At 43.0% G+C, this 17,069-nt stretch overlaps 1 protein-coding gene across 1 annotated transcript in view; it reads right to left on the reverse strand.

Moving 5' to 3' along the window:
* NANS (N-acetylneuraminate synthase) overlaps positions 1 to 10,619 on the reverse strand; it is a 29,983-nt gene extending 19,364 nt beyond the window's left edge. The window contains exons 1-2 of the mRNA XM_019649523.1: positions 10,362 to 10,619; positions 3,979 to 4,194 (exon numbers count right to left, since the gene is read on the reverse strand). Of these exons, the coding sequence (XP_019505068.1) occupies positions 3,979 to 4,194; positions 10,362 to 10,493 (348 nt within the window). The 5' untranslated portion in view covers positions 10,494 to 10,619. The remainder of the gene's footprint in view (positions 1 to 3,978; positions 4,195 to 10,361) is intronic.
* Between the last annotated feature and the right edge of the window lie 6,450 nt (positions 10,620 to 17,069).

A 17,069-nucleotide genomic window follows, 5' to 3' on the forward strand; every position in this document is an offset into this window, starting at 1 on the left:
CACAGAAATGGAGGCCCTCCTTTTTTCCTAAGAGACCCAACTTGGTTTTTTAACCTTTATTATTAGTTTTCTAATACAGAAATAATATATGTTCATTGTACAAAAAATTAGAAAACAAAGAAAAGCAAAAATGTTTGCTTTCAGTTAGGTAAAGAAATTGCTCATCAATTACTGGAGAGCTTTGGAAATTCTACTGCTGATGTCTACCCTAGTAGACATGTAGTAGTAAACTACTTTTATTTGTCCTTATAGCTTTCTTTGGCATATCTATATATAATGTATACATTTTTTACAAACATGGTGTCATACTATACATACTGTTTTGTAATCTGTGTTTTCATTTACTGCCATATTGTGAATATCTTTGTTCCCTTAAAAAATTACACAGGTAATGCATATTTCTTGTAAAAAAATGAGAAATTACAGATAGACAAAAAGAAAACAGTTGCCTCCCCCAGGGATAAATGCTGTTAATATTTTGGCATATATCCTTTCAGACATTTAAAGGCATATATGTGTACAGATTTTTTAAAAAGCATATTATAGATATTCTTCTGTAAGTTTTTTTATTTAATAGTATAGCTTGAACAATTTTCTATTTCGATAAATATTACTTTCAAAGAATGCACAATATTCCATTGAATGAATATACCATATTTAACCAATCTCACAATGTTGGACATTCGGCCTGCTTTACATTTTCCCTTCTTTAACAATGCTGCCATAAACATCCATTCTTGTACATACTTGTTGAATTAATAAGTAAATGAATACACCTTAGCNCCCCCAATGGTAGCATCTTACAAAGCGACAGTGTAATATCGCAACCAGGAGAGTGACACTGAGAGAGTCCGCTGACCTTATTCAGATGTCACTCATGCGTGCTACAACATGGATGCACCTGGAAAACATGACGCTGTGGGAAAGACGCCAGTCACAAAGGTCCACAGATAGTCTGATTCTATTTATATGCATTGTCCAGAGCAGGCAAACTTACAGACAGAAAACAGGTTAGTGGTTGCCTCGGGCTGGGGGAATTAGAATGAGGAATGACTGCTAATGGGTAGTTTTTCCTTTTGGGGTGATAAAAACGTTCTAAAATTGTGTTGATGGTCACACAGCTCTGTGAACATACTAAAACTTAAATCGTATACTTTAATTGGATGAATTGTACAATATGTCAATGAAGCTGTTATTTTAAAAAAAAAAAAGAACACTCAGCACCTCTTTCATTAGCCACTGCCAGAGGAACGATGTCATCACGCATGACATAACCTCTGGACAACGCCACTACACACTTGTGAGAGAGCAGCGGTGAAAAAGGCAAATAACATTTGAGTGCCACAAAGAGAGTTTTGGCCTCGTGGACCTTCTGAAAGGTCTCCTGAAGCCCCCGATGGGTTCCTGGACCACACTTTAAGAACCACTGCCATACTCTTTGGTTTGTTTATTTTTTGTTATTTTGGTTTGTTACTGTTTTTATCTGTCACTGCAGTGAAACTTCCAGATGACATTTCTCCCATTTCTCCTTACTTTGGACTCAATGCTAGGTATGGTCAGGTTTTAGGAAAACTGTGTCTTGAAGAAGCAACTATATGGGGGGAGGGGGGAAATAACTAAGCCACTGAGACTAATCATTTTTAACAAACAGGTCAGGACTTAGTCCTCCAAATGAAAGTATTTCTCAAAGTAATTACTCTGGGAAAGGCTGTACACTCATCCCCAAGACAATACTAGGGATCCAAAATACTTCTGTACCCTTCCTCGAAAATTCTCTCTCGAGTCTGTTTATGGGTCCTACAAAGACAAATCTATCTCCTTACTGACTCATTACTAAGTCAGTTCATATCGAAAGTTTTGCCCAAGAATTTTAAGTCTATTCACATTTGTCACAATTAATAGTGTCCTGAACCCAAACCTGCCCTCTACGGATGAGGACTTGGTTGTCCCTGAGAAGTGTGCTTTACATGATCATGTCTGTGTGTTCACCACAGAACAATACAGATTGATATTTAACCAGAGGCAAAACCTTCTGATTTGTCTGTTAAAAAACAATTCTTTTTCTTTAGAGGACACCATACACAATCTCAGAAACTCTCCCAGGCTATCAGTAACACAGTAACATCACTGAAATGTCTTACTGGGCTGTCAGTTTTGTTGTTGACACCTGTGTGACTTACCCATTCCTTTCTGATGTGCCACCACTTCTTACTGACTTTGGGTAAACCCAGTTCTCAGATTTGGAACTGGACACCACTTTAATTGCTTAAAAACCAGCAATAACTCTAAGAATCTCTTTAGGTAAGCTTTCCAAAAAAATCTGTCCCCTTGTCCCTGGGGCAGCTATTGGGCCCAGAGACTATCTAGTAGCTACCAACATAAGAGTGGTAAAGAGAAGAGGGGAAGCCCAAAAGCTCTGCTAAGTGCTGGGAAGCCACACACACCTGGAATGACACCCAGGTGGCAGCTGAGGGACAGGAGAAAGCACGCTGAGCCAGGCTTCAGATCTGCCTTCAAGACCCCTTCCCAGGTGTGTGACACTGTACAAACTTCCCAGGCCCTCTGAGCCTCCATTTCTTCATTTATAAAATGGGACATAGCAGGGATAAACCATATTACTGTGTGTGAAGACACTTGGCAAACCATAACATATAATTAAAAGTAGGAAATTATGATTGTTAAACGCATAACTGGATCTGAAGAATGTCATGCTTATGAATCCTGTGATTGAGGGAGTAAATTTGGGCTACAGAACTGAAGCCTAGACTTGTCAAGTTTCCCAGAGGCCTAGGTTCTCTGCCTCCCCACCTTTTTTTAAACTACCAATGGCCTACACTAAACTTATGCTTCTTTGGACTTAATTTACAGACATATTTTGGGATTGGAACTGTGGCACAAAGGGTCAGAGGTCTAGAGAATGAACTGGGGTCACTTCAAATATTCTGGTTGACTAAAAGAATCCAAAGTGTTTTAAGAGCCATACAAATGTCCTTAGGTTTCTTTCATCTAATGATCCATTTCTGAAAAGTTTATTATTTAAAAGCATAAAAAACTGAAAGTAATCTGCATGTCCAAAAATAGAGAAATGGTTAAGTACATTCTAAATCCTCAAAAGAAATATTACACTGCTATTAAAAACTTTAAGCATGTGGGGCGTTATATGCCAATTAGATCTCAATAAAGCTGGAAAAAAAATAAGATATGGGTAAAAGCTTGTGGTATAATGTTAACTGGGAAAAGCACACATGGAACTAAATATTCATAAATATAAAAACCAGGTAATAAAATATGCATATACAAAGACCTCAGGAGGAAATAAATAAAAAGAACTACCATTTAGGTATAATGGGTCAGTTTTTCCCCCTTTATCCTGTTTTCTAAACTTTCTGTGATATTATTTTTACAATTAAAATGTTTACATTAAAAAAAAAAGAGCACATGAAGGAATCCTGAGGAGGCAGGTCAGAGAGCAGATGGGACCCGAGACCCGGCACTAGCCTCTTCTAGGATGTCAGCATGGCCATCGTGCGTGCCACTCCCTTCTGGATGGCACCAATGCCACCCCACCCAAATCAGCCAAGGTCACTCAGCAAGGGGTAGACACCTGTCAGAACTGAGTTTTCCTGACTCCCAATCCAGGCCACGTCTCACTGGGGGAAAGCTGGCTCAGTGGGGGTATCCCACAGGCTTGAGGGCCTCTGAGATTCCAGTGTAGCTGCCCTCTACTCCCAGAGACAAGTTGTTTTGCAAACTATGGTACTCTTCCCACAAACTCTCACTGGGCCTCTTCTCCCTCTGGCTTCCCATTTAGTTGGGCGTTTATCTGGTTAATGCTCTGGGGAGCTCTAGGTCCAGAAAGCACAAAAAAGTCTAAAGTGAACAAGGGCTGGAGCTGGTTCTAAGCCAAAAGCCACCAGGCCACCTGCTTGTCCCTTAGGTCTGCTAAAGTGGCAAATGACAGAGTGGCAGAGGGCTCACCTCATCCATGCCAGAAGCAGTGAAGAAGATGCCAACCTCCTCGGCATATCTCTGCAGCTCCTTGTACTGAGCATGGCTGAATTCCAGGTGGCGCTTGTGCTCCCCGTACGTCTTCCCCCAGGAATGCTTCGAAGTATACGGCCTCTCCAAGGCTTTCCGATTAAACTTGTACTCCAGCTCACTCTTCTGGAACTTGGCACAATCAGCCCCACACTCCTGCAACACAGATTAGGGCTCTTTTCAATGACTTGTTGTGGATTCTCAAAGAGGAGAGAAATGTTGGAGCAACTGCTATGACATCATTATCTTTAAAAACAACACTGATTTACAGAGATGTTAAGAACCTCCAAAGAAGAGGAAGAGGAGAAGCAAAAAGTCTTCAGGGAAGAAAAGGTCAGGGATGGGACTTTCCCCCCGTATTTTCCCCTTAAAAGGGAAAAAAGTCGAGGGGGCTTTTAGGGAGCTTTGTGTTGTAATATTAAAAATAACTAATCAAACAGTTAAGGAAGCTATTAAGTTGTATAACTAAGCAAAAGATAGTAAAATGAACCCTGGACTAGAATTTAGGAGAAAAAAATCAGAATCTGACCCTAACTCTTGCATAGATCACTTCCTGTCTCTGGACTCAGTTTCTTTATCTATACAAATAGCTGCTTTGGGCTAGCTCCAGCACCTGTAAGTGTTCTGAGGAGCCCCTTATGGGGGCAGGAAACAAAGGAACAACTCGGCTTTTAGCCATTTTGCACTTGTGCTTTACCGCACGGCATCTTGTTTGAACAAGAGGTTCTGGGGAAAAAAGCAAATAAATGAAACTTAGAAGTGTAGCCTTACTGAACAGAAGCTGTAATAGAAAAGCTGGATTGTCTAGCTATAAAAGCTATAATTCTATTGTCATTCAGCCTCCAATCTCTCAAGTGTTTTTAAAAAGCACTCGATAGAAACATTAAGGAAAACCCACAAATATCTCAGTTTACTGACATTTCTGTACACACAAGAGGTATTCATGCTGTTTAAAACCTTGACTCCAGAAATGTCTGTGCTAAGAGTGCTGCTTCCGCTCCTGGAAAAATCATAAGATGGCATAGTCTTTGAACTGGAAAGCAGTTCAAAGAACGTTAGAACTCAAAGTGACATTGGGCAACACAGTTCTCTTTGTCTAGATGAAGATCCCAAGGCCCAGAATGAGCTAACCAGAGGGCACAAGGAGTCTCCAGCAGCGCCAGCCAGATTGGCTTCCAAAAGGCTGCAGATCATGCGTGTCCTGGCCCAGGACTGCAAACTGGATCCCTGCTACACCCAGGCCTCCAGCAAGCTAGTGAGCTCTTCACACACTGTCCCTTAGGCTCCCTTTGCTTCTCACCTCTATCTCAACCAGTAAACTTAACACCCAAGAAGTTAAAAAGCTTGTCTTCATCTGGGCAAATCTTTCCTTTACAGGAAGATGATAAAAGTGAAGTAGCAGATACTACTAAAGACAAGAAGTCAGATAAAGCTGTACTACATTCCACATGACAGCAGTGGTAACCAGAGAACAGGTTCCTCTTCTTTTTTCAGCTTCTTTCCTAAAAATGAGTGATTTCTTTATCTATTTAATGCTATGGTGAACTCTAGGTTCAGAAAAACACAATCACTGTCTCTGTTTTACTACTATACGCATGGTTTCTTTGTTCAAGGTTTTGCTTCTCTACTGGCAAAAGACAAGCAGGAGAACTCCAGGATGAGCCAAGGTGTGATGATCCATTTGCATCAGAATTTGAAAGTTAAAAGTATGTTAATTAGCAAATCTCTAATTATAATAAACATATATAATTTTAATAAAATAAAAACTGAATAAACTCAATTTTTAAAATTGCAAACACAGTCATTATATGAGCAAGCCTGCTTGTACATAACACACTCCACATAACTAACTTGAAAATGTGACTCCATTTGGCAACTAAGACCAAAAAAAACACTAAAATATAAACATTTCCAAAAATTCCACTACTTTAAATTTAAAAACAAAAACACAGGGCCAGCTGAGTGGCTCAGTTGGTTAAGAGCTCGCTCAAGAGTTTGAGCTCTGAGCAATAGCAGTTCAAGTCCTGGCCCGAGCCGAGCAGCCACTGAGCTGCCAACAGGTAACAGGATGGCTCAGCTAAAAAAAAATTAAAATAAAATAAATAAAATAAAAATCACATACATATTGTAAAACAAATGAAACTGAAGTCTAGAGAGGAAATCACCTGCCCAAGATTATTCAGCTAGTAAATGATATCTTGTCTCTCGTCCAGTGCTTTCTACTATAACCTAGCCTCAATCTCTTCATTCTTCTCCCCCTGAAGAACAATCTTTCAAAATTAAAAGAGAAAAAGAGAAAAAAATATAACTTTGTTTTCATGTCTTTAATATCTCTAGATATTTTTACAACTTCAGCATTCAGAGGTTACCCCTCAGAAAAACAGGTGGTTCCTTTAATTAAGAGCAGGAATTTCCCCTTAGAAGACAATGTTACAATACAAAACCTGGAGCCCTGTGGCTCGGAGCACAGCTCTGAAATCCATTATTCACTCAATGTGTGCCCTTGGGCAAGTCACTTATCTTCTCTGAGCCTTTAAAATGAGACCAACAGCATCCACAGCGTTGTGTTGTAAGAATTAAGTTTGGGGTTAGGGAATATTTAATATAAATATCTATGTAGCTATATGGTACATGTAAAGGACTTGGCCCAATTATCTGATGGATAAGCACTCAAAAATGTTAGCAACTGTTATTCTATAAAGGTATTTTTATAATTCACTAGGTTCCATAAAAGCAGTTAGTCCTGAAAGAGTAGAATACCTAATCATGAACATTTACGGTCATTCGAGGGGATAATTTTCTGAGATATGTCTCCTTTGGCAATTTCATCTTTGTGTGAACAGCATAGGGTGTACTTACACAAACCTAGATGGTATAGCCTACTTTATACCTAAGCTATACGGTACAGCTCATTGCTCCTTGGCTACAAGCCTATACAGCACATTACTGGACAAAACACAAGATCAAATCAAGCACAAAAGAAAATGATGCAATCAAGAAACAAGATAAATAAGAAATGTGTGAAGCTGCTGCTGGCATGTCACATGGAACAGTGTTGGGGAGTCAGAGAAGAGGAACAGACAAGTTGCTGTCCTTTTGTTATTCAGTCTCGTGGAGGACGTCGCTTGGAGGACGTCGCTTCACTGGCCCACGTTGGTATTATCATTTTGCTCTTCCCGGGTGAGGCAGTCGCTCACCAGCCACTGGACGGCCGCTCACGGTGGCTCACGGCAGTTCACAGCTGCTCACGCCCGCTGCGGGCCAGGCTCACAGCAGCTCACAGCGGCTCACGCCCGCTGCGGGCCAGCCTCACAGCAACCTACGCTGTCTCCGGCGACTCAGGGCAGCCCAGCTCCAGGACGAGCTGTTGTTCACCATCTTAGCTGTAGAGGGCGTAGCATCACTGGCCCTCATATGTGGGATTCGAACCAGGGCCCTGCTGCTCAGAGCTGGCGTCCCAAGCCAACTCCTAACCCACGCGCCACTCAGCCGGCCCTGCAGCAAACTTCTTAAAAAGTAAGTACAAAGAATACACTCTATAACAACAAGAAGTACAGTACAGTAAATACAAAAACCAGTAATATAATCATTTATTACCATTATCAAGTATTATGTACTGTACATAATTGTGCTATATGGCTGACCCTTGAGCAACATGGGTTTAAACTACATGGGTCCACTTATATGCAGAATTATTTCAATAAATATAGTCAGCCCTCTGTATCCCTAGGTTTTGCATCCACGGATTCAACCAATCCACAGATGAGGACTGACTATATGTATTGTTCTTCCATTTTAAATAACGGATGTGAATATCCAAAATGTTGGTATCAGTGGGGGTCCTGGAATGAATCTCCTGTGGATACTGAGAGTCCACTTAAGTTTTTGAGAAGTCAAAAGTTATACTTAGATTTTTTACTGCAGTGGGGCGGGGGTGGGGGTGAGCTAATTCCATGTTGTTCAAGGGTCAACTGTACTTTTATACGACTAGCTGAGCACTAAGTTTGCTTATACCAGCATCACCACAAACACATAAGTAATGCATTAGGATGGCTACTGTGTCACTAGGCAACAGGAATTTCTCAGCTCCATCATAATCTTATGGGACCACTGTTGTATCTTTAACCTAAACATCGTTATGCGGAGCATGACATGTGCCCAGTACTGTGTTATGAGCTTTACATGAGTAATCTCATTTGATCGTTACAACTCTTAGGCAAGTACTATTATTATCAAGCCTGGTTTTCAAATGCAGCACTGAGGCTCACAGAGATTAAGTAACTAGCCATGTTCACACAGCTGGTAAGTTGTGGAGTCAGGATTTGAACCCAGAGTTTAAATCGGTTCACATTTTAACCAGTTAACATTCCGCATTTTAACCAGATCACATTCCAAACACAAGGAATGGCAGGTGAGAGAGACTATAGCAACTTCCGGAACTTCCAAAAATTCCTGGAAGTAATTCAATATCACTGGAAGATGTCTGAGATGAAAAATGATAGGCAGGAAGGGGCCAGGTCATCAAGGTTTTGAAGTCTATGTTAAAGGTGAGGAAAGAGTGAAGATACAGAAAAATAATACGGAGTCATTTTAACCAAGTTGCTAAATTATTAGTATTATGAAGGTTGAGGCATGAAGAAAACAATCCTTTTTCTTATCTTAACTTGCCTGGGAACTTAAATTTTTGAACTTTCCAGTCCTGCATCAATACCTAGAGATACAAAGTGTGATTAAAAAAAAATACAGTGAATGTTTAAATAAATTTATTACAGTAAGAGACACAATGCCATTAATCCCCTTCAAAATACTCCCTCACTTGGAACACACTTATCCCATTGTTCTTGCCACTTTCTGAAGCACTTCTGGAAGTCCTCTTTCATGAGTGTCTTCAGTTGTGCTGTCATTGTGACTGCCTCGATGTCCTGAATCGATTCAAAACGTTTACCATTGATGATCATTTTGACTTTGGGGAAGAGCCTAAAGTCACAGGGTGTCAGATCCTGTGACTAAGGTGGATGAGGACACACCATGTTTTTATTTGACAGAAATTGCCGTATCAGAAGCGATATGTGACACAAAGCCTTTCCATTGTGATCTCAAAATATAGTGAATGCTGCTTCCGAGTGCCATCCAACAGAAAAGCAGGGATCTTCAATACAAGAAGCAGCTCATCAAACCTTAGTGTGTGACAAGTTTCAGCTTGTTCAGTGCAGTCAGTCGGGTGTGAGCTATGGTTGTGAAAAGGTGTGCTTTAAAGCATGCCGTAAATCATCCTCCATCATGACAACACTCCGTGCCACACATCGGTTCTGGTATACGGCAATTTTTGTCAAATAAACGCATTACAGTGTGTCCTCATCCACTTTATTCACCAGATCTGGCAAAGTGCAACTTCTGGCCCTTCCCCAAAAATAATGCAGGACATCGAGGCAGCCACAACAGTGCAATAAAAGACACTCACGAACGAGGACTTCCAGAAATTTCAGAAAGTGGCAAAAACGATGGGATAAGTGTGTTTGAAACGAGGGGGAGTATTTTGAGGGGGGATTAATGACAATGTGTCTTTTACTGTAATAACTTTTTTTTTATTTAAACATTCACCATATTGTTTGATCACACCTCGTACATCAGTTCGTTGTGTCAATGCCCCAGCATACATCAAACCTGCAGATAACTCTGATTATTTCCTAAAGGACTTAGGAAATGACTGGACTTCCTGGCATCCATCATCCAGACAACCTGACATCCAACTGATGTGTCCTGGACCAAGCCAAGTGCTAAGAATGCAGGACTGATTAGTCTCAAGGATGTGACTATAAGAACTCGTAACTTTCCTTTCTTCTTAGGAACACGTCTGGGTTTTTGCCTGTGTGTTTCCAATCTCTAAGACACTTGAATAAATCTTTGTCATTTATTTCTAGTCAAAGCCTCCTGACTCTGAATACTTTGGGAAAGGGTTACAACTCTACCCAAGGGTAATTGAGAGCCACTGAGGGTGTCAGACAGGGGTACGACCTGGTCAAATCTGTGTTTTAGAAGGACCAGTCTGCCACCAAAAGGGGCGAGAAAGATCAGGGAGGCAACTGCAAGTCAGGGTGGAGGGATGAAGACGAGAATTCGAAAGATTGAGAACTGGACCTGGCAAGCTGGACGCCAGGCCCTACGCAGGGCACCGAGAGGCAGAGGAAAGTGGTCCCGGCTCCACGCGGCCCCGCCAGGGCTTGGGGGGGTATAGGGAAGCGGGGGCACCCCCACTCCCAAGCCAGTCCTCCCCAGGTCCCGCCCCCTGCCGGCACCCCTCTCCTCTAGAGCACTCCCCTCACCTTGGCCACACGGATCATGCGCTTGGCCACGTCCAGGTCTCCCTGGTGGTTTTGGCCGATCTCGGCAATGATGAAGCACGGGTGCTGCCCGCCCACCCAGCGCCCGGGACACAGCTCCAGTTCCAGCGGCATCGCGGCCGCTCGTGCTCCCGTGTCGCTCGCCCAGCCTGGGTCTGGCCGCCGCCGCCTCAGATCAGTTCAGTCAGCAGCTCTGCAGGGGCTCACGTCGACCCCGCCACGTCAGCCCGCGGCCTCTGCGCAGCCAATCCCGGGGCCCCGCCTCTCCTGCCAGCCAATCGGGGCAAGAGGCGGAGCTACCCGCTAAAGGGCGGTACCGCGGGAGGAAGGAGCCCAGGCCTTAAGGGCTGGGCGTGCTGGCTGCCTGCTGGGAAGCGTGGTCGGTGACCGTTGTGAGGTGCAGACGTGTACCGGTGAACAAACAGTCCCCAAAGAAGTCTGACCGCTGCCTTCGCAGGGCGTAGTCTAGGTCTAGCTCCGGCTCCCAAGGGCATGAGGAGAGCGCTCCCTACAGTGTAATGGAAAAATCGGATTCTGGATTTAGAATTAGTGTTGGTTCCAGCCCAGCCCCTGACAGTAACCAGCTCTCGATCATGAATACGTTAGTCTTTCTGAATGTTATTTTCCTTTTTCCCTGAACCGGGAAAATCATATAGAACCTACCTCACAAGGTTCGTCAGATGATGTCTAGAAAACCTTGATCACAGTACTTGGTCTTTAGTTAGCTTTCAATAAGTAGTAGCTTCCCTATGTGAGAGGCAACAGGTTCGAAAAGTTCCACTTTGCCCAAATCATTCAGAAAGCCAAAGCGGAGCTGGGAACTAGGATGCTGGATTGCTTCCCAGCCCAGGAAGCCAACTATGTTGGGCTGCAGACAAAGTTGAGAAATAAAAGCCAGTTTGAAAGGAAAAAACTAACATTGATTCCCAGCACTGATGAAAAAACTAACAAGAGAAAGGAGAAGAGGAGGCATCTCCGGGTGGAAGGGAAGGTTCTGGACACATTGATATAAATATGCGGGTGAAACTGCCCACCAGGCAGGAGGAAAGGCAGGTCTGAAGCTCAGAGTGGAGATCGGGGCAGGAGAGAGAGATCTGGGAGCCATGCTGAGTGAGGAAAAGACCGAGGATAGTTTGGACTGGTGAAGGAGAGAGTGTACAGAGAAATGAGCCTTGTGCAGCTGCCCTGCAAGGAATGGAGACAAGGACCAGAAGCAAGTGACATTCTGTCCTGAGGAGACTCACTGGGTCAAAAGCCCAGAGTAGTCCAGGAGAGTGAGGAGCAAGAACTTGATGGGACTTGGGGGCCACTGCTGATAGCAGATTTGGTGGCCAAGGGGAGGTGAGGAAACAGAAGGGGTGGAAAACAGACCTTTTCTTAGGAAAGTTCAGTTGTTAAAAGCAGATGGAAATGGATCCTGGGCTAGAGGACGTCTCAGAGTTGAGGGTTTCTGAAGAAGTGCATATTTGGAGGCCAGGAGGAAGCAATGAAAGCAAAGGAGATTGCAGCAGAGTTCATTCAACCTTGATATGTGGGTATTCTAGACTAGATGACATATGCTTTAAGTCTCTCAAGTTTAAATGGCCTTTCATACCTGGCTAAGGCTTAGCAATAACCCTGAATGATTACAGAGAAAATGAAATCCAACAGCACAATAACGCAGTCACTTTGGACTAAAGAAACCGTTATGGTTTTGTTTAATTTGTGAATAAGTGGAAATTAAGTTTAAAAGAGAAAAAGGAGAAATTATGTTTAAAAATACAATTATCCCACAAAAGCAAGTTAGGCTAATGTTATTTGTGATGAAATAAGAGCTTTCAGTAAATTGAAGTAGTACTACTTTACCTTACTATAGTAAAGAGGAAAGATTACAATTTTCATTCCACTCTTGTTCTCCTTTTTAAAACCAGCTTCTGGTGCTTTCTGTTGCTTTTTCTGCTTGGATAATGAATCAATGTTTAACCTGTCGAAATGGATGAGAGCATGTGGGAAGATCTTTAAAAGAAATTAAAACCACTGAGGGATTTTTTTTGTTATTGGCAGGAGAGGGCAAGGAAGAACTCAGTTTTGGAGAAACTAGGGTATCCAGCGTGCTGGGTCATGGGGATCAAGGTAGGGGATGGGGACTCTGTTCTCAGACCTGAGACCCTGGGGTCTGGGGCCTCCATAGCCAGCCTGACTGTGCTAAGCCCCTCCTGAAGTTGGTTCCTGCAAAGCCTCCTCAAACTGAGGACTCCAGCCTAATTTTTGCCACTCTGCGCTCCAGCGACACTGAACTAGTTTGAGTTCCATTAAAGGATGTTCTCTCACTTCCAGGCCTTGGCACAGTCTGTTTTCTGAGCCTGCACTCCTCTAGCTCCACCATACTGGGTCATGCTTAGCCACTTTCTGTAGGTCCTTCCTAGAAGTCACTTCCTCTCAGAATCTCCTCTGATCTCCCTAACAACCTTCTCTGGGCTGCCATAGGAACCTCTTCTTCACCTATTTATTACCCTTTACAGTAACTGCCTCTTCTCATTTGTTGTTCCCTCTAGACTACGAGCTCCTTTGGGTCAGGAACCACCTGGAGCACTTACTCAGCACTAAATCCAGAGCAAAGCCCTAGTGATGCAATGGCGAACAAGACCGACCAGGCCTCTGCCCTTATGTGTCATAGAGCCTTGTATTCTAACTGTCCAACACTTCACCAGAGCAGGGCCTGGACTGTTCCGTAGTGTATTCCTAGCACCAAGCACAGGATTTCTTAACACTTAGTTCCCAACACACATTTTCTGAATGAACAAGTGCAGAAAAGGAAAGATGACAGCGAAGACTTAGGCATAACTGACTTCGTTTACTCCTCAAAACTTCATTCCTCCTCTTAAGGGAACCTAACTGGTCCCTGAAGTTAGCTTTCTGGAAAATTTTTCTGAGGAAGAAGTGAAGTATTGAAGCTCCCCAACCCCAGAGTGGTAGTTGTATTTACAGACTGCTCAGTTTGCCAGACTCCTAAGTGTTTCATGGTTCCAGCTCTGAATGCTTTAGCTGTTCTCACTCTGTCCTGAAACTCTGGAACCGAGTCTTGTTAGCCAGCATCTACTTTGCCCCCAGATTGAGGAGGAAGAAAGAGGTCCACTAACTTCCTCATTAGAACGGAGTCAGCAGCCAGGAGGCCCTAAGGAGGTACATCTGGCAAAGAGCAGAAACTGGCCTTGTGCAGAGCTGGATTGGAGTCCCAGCCAGGCCAGGCATTTACTGGCTACGTGACTTAGTGTAAGGCACTTCACCTCTAAATCTGTTTCCACATCTGTAAAATGGGGATTACAGGGTATTATTTTGCAGGGGATTTGAAAATTAAAAAAGAATCCTCAATGAATGGGCCATTTGGTCCCTTCCTGACTTGAAGCAGAAGTGCCCCCTAGTGGCAGATGTATATACTACTCATGCTAACGTGAGACAGTAATGCTACTTCCCAGAATGACTAGTCTGACTAGTGGAACAAATTTACTAGTATTCCCACTGCAGTTTTTAGAAAATACTTCATTCAGTGTCCTGGAGGTGCAGCCCTCATTCGGCCTTGTCCAGATAACTGTAACAGCCTCCTCGTTAGTCTTCTGCTACAGATCTATCCCTTTTTATTCTGTCAGCCCAAAACACAGCTGACATTTTTCCCACATCAAATCCTTACCTACTTCTTGGGAAAAAAGCTCTGCGGTAACTGGGAGGAACAGCGTGATTAACTAGTAGCACCCCTGTTGCTGGTTAGAACTTGGGAGTGTACCCCATTCAGATTTATACAGCTGGAACAGAGCTGCAAGCGCACTTCCTTTCAGTTCAGGAACTAGAAGCTCACAAAAGGGAAGTGACTCAGGAAGGTCAAATACTAGCCAGTGGACAGGCTGGGGCTAGGTCTTTACATTCTGTTTGAGGCCTCCCTTGCAACTACACCCCTGCTTTTCCAAGGCTGGGGTGGGGTGGTGCCATAATGAACACACATACCCCAAACCCCTCCTGGCCCGGGGTCAAGCCCCTTAATCAGAGTAACTCTAAGGGCAATTTTTTCCCTATATGCCCTCCCCAACACTACTGACACAAGTTATGAAGTGCATATGGTCAGACTATGAAGCTGACCTACTTGGCTTTGGGAAGCACTTCGACACTTGCTGCAATCTTGGTGGTTTTCCTGCAGAGCAACTGTTTGGCTGGCCAAAGCTTAAGTGGGCTGGTAACTTGACTCCCCTGTTCAAACTGTCAACACAGCGGTATCATCAGCCTCATTAAAATTGATGTCAGCACAACTTGACAGGGCTGGAGAAAAGGGAAGGTCATAGCCTGAGGGTAGAACCTTTGTGATCTGTCTCACCTTTCTCTGGTGGTAGGATAGTGTAGCCCCAATAGAAATGCCAGAAATGGGAAGGACTGACTGCTGTTAACTATCCTCTTGTGACTAGTTAAGAGTCCTGGTAGCAGTGAAGGCTGGGGGGGGGGGGGGTGCTAGCATCTTATACAAGACACTGCATTTCCATGAGAAATGTCAGTCCCTTTTCAGGTCCTGGGTTCCTGTAGCAGGAGTGAATTCAAGGTAAAAGTACAAAATTGAAAACATTTTGGGCCACAGTTTCTAGGCTAGGTTTTCACTTCACAAGTTGGGCCAGCTCTTATCCCTCTCCTGTGCCTGTTTCCCCATCTCTACAATGAGCAATGGTTCCAACCCTTTTATTATTAAAGGACAAACACTTCAAGTGCAATCATGGTATTCCAACCTATCACACAGAAACAGAGCAATTGCTGTAGCTGGAGGGCAGGGGTATGTGTGTGGGAGAGATGCCTCCACTCTATCAGGAAGGATCAAGTCAGTACTAGTCTTCTAGCCATCATAGCTCCTACCCAGCTCAGACATTTTGTAACTCAAATATCTGCTGCAAAAGCTGGAGGCAAACCCATTCAGTGAAGGTCTCCTTCAGATGGGACACAACTCCAGAAATATGGCCTGTTCTGTATCCTTATCGCCAAAAAGCTTGCTTCTTCAAAAACTTAAAAAACTGTCTTTAGTCAATAGCAGCTGAGCCTCAAGGACCTCCCAGAGGTCAGGATGTCACAGGCTTTTGGAAAACCTAATTTTAAAAGAAAAACATGATAGAATGAAAACTTGACTTTGTAATTCCCTAGACATCTTCACTGGCTACATGTAGTAGGTCAAGCTGACATTTTATGAAGTGAATGTGCAAGGTTTGACCTTCAAGGCCCTCAAGGATGAAGTCCCAAATTACTGCTCCAGTCTCACCTGCCATTCCTTTCATCATTCTCTAGTCAAACTTGCCTATTTGAATCTAAATGTACTCAGCAATTCCCTACTTCTGCTCATGTTCCTCTCTCCTTTCTTCACTGCCATTTCTAAACCTTGTATTTACATGTGCAGCTCAAATACTTTCCTTTCTAGGAAACTTCCCCAATCCTCCCAGTTGGAAGCCACCTTTCCAGTCTCTAAATTATCCACTTACTGGACTCTTGTTCCAGGTCCTATTAAATATCACTGCCATGTCTGTTTTCTCTTCCCTACTAGTTACTGTGAACACCCAAGCCCTTGCTCTATTCCTACCCCCTCCCTCTTGCCCAGCCTGGCATATCCTAGTGCTTGGCAGATACTGGAAAGTTCTGTAAACTTGAAAATGCAGAAAAAATAACCAAAGTTAGTTTGGTATTTGACAATATCTATAAAAAACCTAAGGACACTTAAGCTACAGAAATTGCTTTATAATGTATTGAACGTTTGCCAAATGAGAGATAAGGCCTGTGGTTGAGGAAAATAAAGTAATAACTGTTAAACCTGAAGTCAAATCCAATTTTCTTGAATTTCCTTTGCAAAAAGCAAACTCCACTTTAAAGACTAGAGATTTCAGTTTTAAAGTAGATATTTTAGGGGTTCCAATGACACTATGAAACTTTTTCTAGACATAAATTCAAATTATATTCCTATTTTTAACAATGCTTTTACACACATAAAAACCCCTCATAGTAGCTTATAGCTAAGATTTACTAAAACAATCCTCAAATCTTCCATTACAAAACTACTGACAATGCAGTTACACATCTATTAAATGGTTGAGCCACTGAATACAGACTGCAGAATGTCTTACCCCTCCCCCAAATCCCTTTAAGATCTGTAAGAATAGAGAAAATTTCCACCCTCTGGAAAAGCTGAGCTGATCTCAGGCAGTGCCTACCTGCTCCTTGGCAAGGCTTTTCATATGTCATTCCTTCTTAGCACGCCTGTCTTGATAACAAACCATACTCTATTTACCCATCAGTCAAACCCTACATGTTTCAGCCTTGGTGCAAAGCCCATTTTCTTCTTCAGACCTTCCAGTCAGTGAGGGTCACAGACCATCCGTACTGCAAGACTTCAGAAGCCACATGGTCACACCCCCTCAATTTTAGACTGGGATGTGATCCAGGTCAGCACAAGGTCACCCAGGAAATCAGTGGCAGGTCCAGAACTAGAATCCAGATCTCCTGGAACTCAGGGTAACCTCTTTTCCTTAATTCATTTATTATTTGAATCTAACATTTTTATTGGCTTTCAGGGGCTCCATACATTATTTAAAACATCTTACCACATTTACTCTCACAGTCATAAGAATGAGGATTAGATTTAAAAGCTCAAAAATCATACACACTTGTGCATTTCCCCTCAACAAACACTAATATAAA

This window comes from Hipposideros armiger, unplaced genomic scaffold (genome assembly GCF_001890085.2).
Source record: "Hipposideros armiger isolate ML-2016 unplaced genomic scaffold, ASM189008v1 scaffold_133, whole genome shotgun sequence".
In the NCBI taxonomy this organism is placed as follows: domain Eukaryota; kingdom Metazoa; phylum Chordata; class Mammalia; order Chiroptera; family Hipposideridae; genus Hipposideros; species Hipposideros armiger.